This window comes from Physeter macrocephalus, chromosome 14 (genome assembly GCF_002837175.3).
Source record: "Physeter macrocephalus isolate SW-GA chromosome 14, ASM283717v5, whole genome shotgun sequence".
Lineage (NCBI taxonomy): Eukaryota > Metazoa > Chordata > Mammalia > Artiodactyla > Physeteridae > Physeter > Physeter macrocephalus.
This window is the reverse complement of record NC_041227.1, coordinates 22,772,674-22,781,823: the sequence shown is the minus strand read 5'-3', so window position 1 is coordinate 22,781,823 and position 9,150 is coordinate 22,772,674. Positions and strand designations below refer to the sequence as shown.

Here is a 9,150-nt window from a genome sequence, read left to right as displayed (position 1 = left end):
CTAATTATTAGAGAAATGCAAATCAAAACTACAATGAGGTACCACCTCACACTGGTCAGAAGGGCCATCATTAAAGAGTCTACAAATAACAAATGTTGGAGAGGGTGTGGAGAAAAGGGAAGCCTCTTGCACTACTGGTGGGAATATAAGTTGGTGCAGCCACTAGAAAACTGTATGTAGGTTCCTTAAAAAACTAAAAAACAGAGTTGCTATATAATCCAGTAATCCCACTCTTGGGCATATATCTGGAGAAAACTGTAATTCAAAAAGATATATGCACCCTATGTTCATAGCAGCACTATTTACAATAGTGCTGCTATGTAATAGTGCCAAGACATGGAAACAACCTAAATGTCCACCAACAGATAAATGGATAAAGAAAATGTGGTATATGTACACAATGGAATACTACTCAGCCATAAAAACAATTAAATAATGCCATTTAAAGCAACATGGATAGACCAAGAGATTATCATACTGAGTGAAGTGAATCAGAAAGAGAAGGACAAATACCATATGATATCACTTATGTGTGGAATCTAAAATATGACACAACTCACAGACACAGAAAACAAACTTACGGTTACCAAAGGGGAAAGGCGGGTGGCAGAGGGATAAGTTAGGAGTTTGGGATTATCAGACACAAACTACTATACATAAAATAGATAAATAACAAGGTCCTACTGTATAGTCCAGGGAACTATATTCAATATCATGTAGTAAACCATAATGGAAAAGAATATGAAAAAGGATATATACATATGTATAACTGAATCACTTTGTTCTACAGCAGAAACTAATACAACATTGTAAATCAACTATACTTCAATTTAAAAAAAACTAGATGGATGTAAGAAAAAAATGATATCTGTTTTTTAAAAAAACAAGTAGCTATTCCCTTTCAGATGGTTTAAGACAACAGAGTACCCTAAAATCAAGGCTAGAGAAACCCAGATTACAACAGAGATTTTAGAGTGGCCAAGAAATCAGTAGAGTTCAATTGATGGTCCAAGGCTGGTATCTATAATGATAATATCTCATCAAGTAACAGTGCTCATGGTCACTCTTATTAGTGTGGGGTCAACTTTTACTGAAAACAGCAGACATCTTCTCAATGGTGTTTCATAAAAGAAGGAATTATTCACTCCACTCAGTCCAGGGAATTTTACCCTCTCCCAACCCAGCTCCCGAGACAAACAGAAGCAGATGTTCCATAGGACTTTTTGGCTCACCAAAGTGGTGTATATACAGTGGTTTGACTTAACGACTTTTAGATTTGATGATGGTGCAAAAGCAATATGCATTCAGTAGAAACCATACTTCTAATTTTGAATTTTCATTTTTTTCCCCAAGCTAGCGGTATGCAGTCCACATTCTCTCGTGATGCTGGGCAGCTGCAGCCGCAGCTCGCAGTCAGCCACTCGATCACGAGGTTAAACAACTGATACACTTACAACCATTCTGTACCCATATAACTATTCTGTTTTTCACTCTTAGTACAGATTCAATAAATTACATGAAATATTCAGCACTTTATTATAAAATAGGCTTTAGCCTACAGTTGTAGGCTAATGTAAGTGTTCTGGGCACATTTAAGGTAGGCTAGGCTAAGCTAAGCTCTGATGTTCAGTAGGTGAGGTGTATTCAACGTAGTTTTAACTTAGGATATTTTCAACCTACAAGGGGTTTACTGGATATTTTCAACCTACAAGGGGTTTACTGGGACATAACCCCATCATAAGTCAAGGAAGATCTGTACTTGAAACATCTAAGAGCCACCCTGGGAGACGGAGGGTTATGAATGTGACTACTTCATAGAAGAGTAAGTGGAGAGAAAAGAACTTTGAGTCCTCCATCCCTCAAACCAAGGAAACTCACCAGCTAGAAACAATTCCTGGCTGAAAGAAAGTGGAAGGAAGGCAGAGAAAGGAGGAAGCTGGAAGTAAAAGACCAAGGACAGAACTCTATGGGATGGGCTATTTCATCATGTTGGTTAGTGCCAACATGATGTTCTGTACCCAGGGTACTTGTAAATGTGACTGAGCAGGGACAGATCATGCCCAGCCAAGCTGTGCTAACAGCAGAGGTCCCCACACACCTCGAACCAGAACTAGGTCAACTCTGAGACAGGGAGATGGCAGTGGTGGGAAAGGTGCTATTCTGGAGCCCAACAGCTAGGGTGGACTCAGAATTCCTTGACTAGGCCAAAAAGGTGAACGATATTTTGGGGGAAACCAGCAAAGAGAGGGGAAAAGCTGGAAAGAACTTTTAAATTTAACACAGTTTTCTACAGAGATTGGTGGTGGTGGGAGTGAGAGAAGAGGCCCATGTGTCTGTTAACAGAGGAGGGATAATGTTCCAGTTCCATCCATTCTTACAAATGTGGTGGAAACAAACACATGACTTTCACCTCTCTCTCCCCCAGGAGACACCAGGGAGTGAAATAAACACAGCCACCTCCTGCCCTAATTGCCTGAGATCAGTAATTACTTGTCTGGAGCAGCTAACCATTTATAAGATCCAAGAGAGAAGAAACAGCTCCTAGCTAAAAAACGGACTTGTGAGTTTTAGAATACTTGCTCCCAAGATCAGGAAGAAGCAGCTTTCCTTCCTTGGATGAAATCATTAGGAAGGAAAAATCTGTTCCTTCTGCTAGTCTACCAGTGAGTGGCATCAGCATCTCCCCAGATACCTCAGCTGTTCAACGCCCCTCCCACTCTCACACTCCTTCCACTGGTCACCATGCCCTGTTGACCCACCTCTGGAACATCCATCACTGCAGTTCTCACTCTCACCGTTTCTCACCAGGAGTTTTCAGCAGCCTCTTCCTTCTCTTCCTTAATGGTCTCCCCGCCTCCCTCCCATCCAGTCCATCCTCCACAGAGGTGCTGGAAGGATCCTTCTAAAACACAGTTTAAACTACTCACTCTGCCCTTGTGCAAAAGCAGCCACAGACAACATGTAAACAAACGTGCAAGCTGTATGTGAATAAACCTTTACTAAAAAAAAAAAAGACAGTTTAGATTGATTCAAGCCCCTCTTTAAAGACTTCTGAGGGTTCTATTTCATCTATCAGATTATGTCCAAACTCCAGCAGCATACAAGACCCTTCACTATCTGGGTCTTATTTCTTCAGCTTCATCTCTCACCATCTCCTACACATCCTCTGTCCTCCAGCTACACTGGATCATTCCCCAATTTCTGAAAACATCATGCTTTTTCATTCTTCTGTGTCTGTTATCAGGCTATTCTTAGCTGTCCTTTCCTGCCCTCCTTCTAGTAGAGACCCATCCTTCAGTGACCAGTGAAATGTTATTTCCTCCATGAGGCCTAAGCAGAGAAGCTAATAATAGTAGATTATAGTTAACATTTATTGATCACTTACTAGGTGCCAGGAACCTATCCTCTGTATGTGAAAGCTCTATAGGTGAAGAAACCAAGGCACAGCAACAGAAGGGCTAAGTAATGTATCACATTAAGTAATGGGATCACTGAGCTGATTCCAGTGCCCATTTTCTTAATTCATTCAATGCTCTCATTCAATATTGACACTGTCTTCTAATAATTTGCTAATGTTTCTCTCTCTCCCCATTTGTCTGTGAGTTTCTCAAAGGCAATAAACCTCTCAACTTAGAATCTCTAGCACCTTGCACAGTGCCTGGCACACATGATGAATGAATGAATGAATATCATTAAGTGATACATGTGAAATCCTTTTTAAAAATCCAAGTAGGAGCTTTCCCAGGCGGCTGCCGAAGATAGCGGAGGGGCAGGTCCTGGTTCTCAATGGCCAAGGACATCTCCTGGGCCGCCTGGCGGCCATCATGGCTAAGCAGGTGCTTCTGGGTTGAAAGGTGGTGGTTGTGCGCTGTGAGGGCATCAACATTTCTGGCAATTTCTATAGAAATAAGTTGAAGTACCTGGCATTCCTCTGCAAGTGGATGAACACCAACCCCTCCCGTGGCCCCTACCACTTCCGAGCCCCCAGCCGCATCTTCTGGCGGACAGTGCGAGGCATGCTGCCCCACAAGACCAAGCGAGGCCAGGCCGCTCTGGACCGCCTCAAGGTGTTTGATGGGATCCCGCCACCCTATGACAAGAAAAAGCGGATGATGGTTCCTGCCGCCCTCAAGGTTGTGCATCTGAAGCCTACACGGAAGTTTGCCTACCTAGGGCGCCTGGCTCATGAGGTTGGCTGGAAGTACCAGGCAGTAACGGCTACACTGGAGGAGAAGAGAAAGGAGAAGGCCAAGATCCACTACCGGAAAAAGAAGCAGCTCATGAGGCTACGGAAGCAGGCCGAAAAGAACATAGAGAAGAAAATCGACTGATTCACAGAGGTCCTCAAGACCCATGGATTCTTATTCTGAGCCCAATAAAATTGACTGTTTCTTCTTCATGCTTGGCCTGGCCTGCCCTTCCTCCATCGCCACCCTAGGATGTGGGGGACCCCCAGGGGCTGCCATCCAGGTGCCACAGGCAGCCAGGGGCTTAGAAGACTGGATATAGCGAAGGCGCCTTAGCCACTGCTGTTTAAGAAAGGCCTTTTTAAAAGCGTAGACAGTTGTAAGGGCTGTGCAGTCAGAATTTGCCTGTGACCTATTCATTCATGAGAGTTTTAGGACATGGACAGTTCGAACAACCCGTGCTGTTGCAATACTGGCAAAAGTGAGCTGGAAGACCTAATTGGAAGGGCCACTCACGTCGCTTACAGGGAGTCTGTTTAAGCTTCCCACATGGTCAGGTACTATACTCTGCAGCTGTTAGGATGGAGAGAATGCTTGGGCAGCACGAGCCTGGGGTTCTAAAAGGTGCTTATGGAAGGGAAGTACGGCCCAAGGGGTCACAGGCATTGCCCTTGTGTCTTCCCTATATTTTGTGATCCAAAACTAATAAATTATTTTTAAAGAAAAAAAAAATCCAAGTAGGAAACCAATGTTCTTTTTTTAAAAATTGAGATATAACTGACACATAACATTATATAAGTTTCAGGTGTACACATAATGATTTGCTATGTGTACATCCTGTGAAATCATCACCATCATAACTCTGGTTGAAACCAATGTTCTTGAGGAAGGAAAACTTATGAAGTATAAAACACAGAGTACTTTGTGACGACCTAGACGGGTGAGATAGAGAGGGCAGGAGGGAGGCTCAAGAGGGAGGGGATATGGGGATATATGTATACATAGAGCTGATTCACTTAGTTGTACAGCAGAAACTAACACAACATTTTAAAGCAATTATACTCCAATAAAGATATTTTTTTAAATAACTGGAACAAAAAAACACAGAGTAATGAAACATGGGCAAAGCACAAAATAAATCTGACTCTTGAATAAAACAGAGCCTGCAGAATAGCAGTTGAGGACTTGTGGTAGGGAGCCAGCACAGAGGATGTGGAGTAAACCATCAAATGGCTGAGGCCTCTGGTCTGGGGGCAGAAATGTGGTGCTGCAACAGTCAGGAGCCTGGTGTGTGGGATGCTGGGGCAGGTGTGGATGGGGCACATGCACAGTCTGAGCAAAAGTGAGGGGGAGGATGGAGGCACACAAGAGACTCAGACAGGGCTGACATGTTTTTTTAAAAAATTAGAAGAGGCAAGAAGAATGGGTTAGGAAGGCAAGAGGAGGCTATGTGCTTGGGGCAGGGAAGAAAAAAGTAAAAGGTGTCTTCAGATATTTTAGATGAACCATGCAACACGCCAACATTTCTGGAGTGTCTGCTCTATGCCAAGCCGTGTTGGGTGAGGGAGACTGGTGACTCAGACAGTCTCTGTCCTCAGGGAGCTCCCAGTAAACAATGACAAAATACGGGAGGAAAGTACAAAGGAAGTATTTGGAGCGCATCAGGGGAAGCTGACACCTGAGTTTTGAACAATGAGTAGATGAGGCCGGCAGTCCAAGGGAAGAGCATGTGCACAGGCAGGAGGGCGAGGGAAAGAATGGTGTGCTGGGGGTGGAGGGGCAGAGACTGTAATTAGCTCAAAATGGCAAAACAGAGTTGGAAGGGGTGACTGGAAGAGGGTGAAAAAGGGGCTTTTGTGGATGTTGGTAACATCCCTGTTTCTTAATGTGAGTGCTGGTTACTCATCATTTTGTGAAAATTCATTGAATTGTACACTAATGATTTGTGCACTTTTCTGTGCATGTGTTATACTTCAACAAAAAAGTTATAATCTAAGAAGTCTCGGCAAGCAGGTAGGTAGGGGTCGGATCAGGGAAGGCTTAGCTTGCATGGTCAATCAAAAACATGTCTACAAGCCTAGACATGACATCTCAAATAATGCCTGAAGTGGCAGCCTCAATTGGGCAAGAGCTAGGGCATCCTGCTCATCTAACCAGGAGGAACTATACCAAGAAGACTGTGAATTTTACCAAAAAAAGATATAATCTACTATTTATCTGCTAGAATGGCCCAGATACTCAGTCACTAGGTTTCCTGTACAAGCTCTAGTCTTTGGCCTTATCATAAGAATACTAAAGTAAATCAGTCAAATGTATATGTGCACTGGCTACAGAATTCAGGGAATTTCATTAACTATCCAATCTAGCTTTGAATATGTTTTCCAACTCTCTTTTGGTGTCAGCATGGCGGCCACAAGCCTGGGCAAGACCTGGGGTAACACTCTGCCTCCAGGGACTGCACCTTGAAGTGCCCTGGTCCTGGGTGGGTGGCAGAGCTACAGGACAGAGGAGGAATGTAGATGAGGTGGAGCTATGGAAATTGGTTCAAGATAAGGAATTCAAGTAGAATGAGCAGAGACTGGGTCACAGACAGGGACCTGTACCAGGACAGGCAGTGGGGCAGACTGGAATGTGGTCAAAAGGGCTGAGGTCTCCCAGGACACTCAGAAGAGGAAGTTGCACTAGGGCCTGAGAGCAAGCAAGACTACTGGGCAGGAGGAGGGGCTAGGGCCTGGCCCAGTGTTCTATACTCCTTGCCAAGTGTTCTTTCAACAGCACAGCCTTTCTCAGAGTAGTCCATCCACATCAGTGATGATGATGATGACAATTCTCTGAGCACATACTCTATTCCAGCCACGACTATAAGCATTTTACATGTATTAAGTCATTTAGTCCTTCCAATAACTCCATGGAGTGGATAAAATTACTATCCCCATTTCACAGATAAGTAAACTGAAGGACAGAGACTTTATTTGCTCAGGGTCACAAAAGTAGTGAATGGTGATAGAATTTGAAACCAGACAGTCTCATTCCAGAGCCCCCAATCTGTAACTGCAGCACTATGCTACCTTCTTGATTCTCAATCTATGGCTGTACCATAAAAATCACAATAAGCAGAGCAACTATTTGTTGAGCAGGTTTTGCTAAGGAATCATGCTAAGCATTCTGTGTTTCTTATTTATTCCTCTACTAATCCATGAGGCAGATCTTATCTCTGGAATCAAACTGAAGCCCTAGAGGCTGTGTGATTTGCCTGAGGCTACAGCACAGGTAACTAGAACCAGCAGGTTTTGGGTTGATCTGACAAAACCCCAGACTGCTTTGTCCTAGGGTCCTTGGGCCTTTGGGTCCTCTAAGACTCTCTTCATGGGTAAGGCCTCATTTATTGCAGAGGAACCTCATGTGGAAGTGATGGGTTCATCAGAGCTCAGGTTCATCACTCTGCTATGTTCTTCCAGGGCTGGGCTCCAGGAAGAGAACCTCTCATTTTAACCTTCTCCCAGTTTTCTCCAGAAAGCTCAGGAAGGGGCTTCCCTGGTGGTGCAGTGGTTAAGAATCCACCTGCCAATACAGGGGACACGGGTTTGAGCCCTGGTCCAGGAAGATCCCACATGTCGCAGAGCAACTAAGCCCATGAGTCACAACTAATGAGCCTGCGCTCTAGGGCCCACGTGCCAAAACTACTGAGCCCATGTGCCACAACTACTGAAGCCCGCGCACCTCACTGAAGAGTAGTCCCTGCTTGTTGCAACTAGAGAAAGCCCACACGCAGCAATGAAGACCCAACGCAGCCAAAAATAAATAACTAGATAAATTTTTAAAAAAACCAGAAAGCTCAGGAAGACCCTGTCAATCCTGAGGGATCTTTTATTTATTTATTTTATTTTATTTTATTTTATACAGCATGCTCTTATTAGTTATCTATTTTATACATATTAGTGTATATATGTCAATCCCAATCTCCCAATCAATCTCCCAGTTCATCCCAGCACCGCCACCTGCCCACCCCTGCTTTCCGCCCTTGGTGTCCATACATTTGTTCTCTACATCTGTGTCTCTATTTCTGCCTTGCAAACCGGTTCATCTGTACCATTTTTCTAGGTTCCACATATATGTGTTAATATACGATATTTGTTTTTCTCTTTCTAACTTACTTCACTCTGAATGACAGTCTGTAGGTCCATCCACGTCTCTACAAATGACCCAATTTTATTCCTTTTTATGGCAATATTCCATTGTATATATGTACCACATCTTCTTTATCCATTCATCTGTCGATGGGCATTTAGGTTGCTTCCATGATCTGGCTATTGTAAATAGTGCTGCAATGAACATTGGGGTGCATGTGTCTTTTTGAATTATGGTTTTCTCTGGGTATATGCCCAGTAGTGGGATTCCTGGGTCATATGGTAATTCTATTTTTATTTTTTTAAGGAACCTCCATACTGTTCTCTACAGTGGCTGTATCAATTTACATTCCTACCAAGAGTGCAAGGGGGTTCCTTTTTCTCCACACCCTCTCCAGCATTTGTTGTTTGTAGATTTTCTGATGATGCCCATTCTAACTGGTGTGAGGTGATACCTCATTGTAGCTTTGATTTGCATTTCTCTAATAATTAGTGATGTTGAGAAGCTTTTCATGTGCCTCTTGGCCATCTGTATGTCTTCCTTGGAGAAATGTCTATTTAGTTCTTCTGCCCATTTTCTGATTGGGTTGCTTGTTTTTTTGATATTGAGCTGCACGAGCTGTTTATATATTTTGGATATTGATCCTTTGTCCGTTGCTTTGTTTGCAAATATTTTCTCCCATTCTGAGGGCTGTCTTTTCATCTTGTTTATAGTTTCCTTTGCTATGCAAAAGCTTTTAAGCTTCATTAGGTCCCATTTGTTTATTTTTGTTTTTATTTCCATTACTCTAGGAGGTAGATCAAAAAAGATCTTGCTGTGATTTATGTCATAGAGT

The 9,150-nt window shown here is 43.2% G+C and overlaps 2 protein-coding genes across 2 annotated transcripts in view; one reads left to right on the top strand and one right to left on the bottom strand.

Annotated features, from left to right (window-relative positions):
- The window catches only part of PIGU (phosphatidylinositol glycan anchor biosynthesis class U), a 120,674-nt gene that overhangs the window by 57,516 nt on the left and 54,008 nt on the right, over nucleotides 1-9,150 (bottom strand). The window lies entirely within an intron of this gene.
- Nucleotides 3,785-4,399, top strand: LOC102985659 (60S ribosomal protein L13a-like). The gene has a single exon (XM_055090867.1). The coding sequence runs from the start codon at nucleotides 3,942-3,944 to the stop codon at nucleotides 4,329-4,331; it is 390 nt and encodes a 129-aa protein (XP_054946842.1). The 5' UTR covers nucleotides 3,785-3,941; the 3' UTR covers nucleotides 4,332-4,399.

Coding starts and splice junctions, on each gene's coding strand:
- LOC102985659 (XM_055090867.1), top strand. CDS start 3,942: ATGAACACCAACCCCTCCCGTGGCCCCTACCACTTCCGAGCCCCCAGC.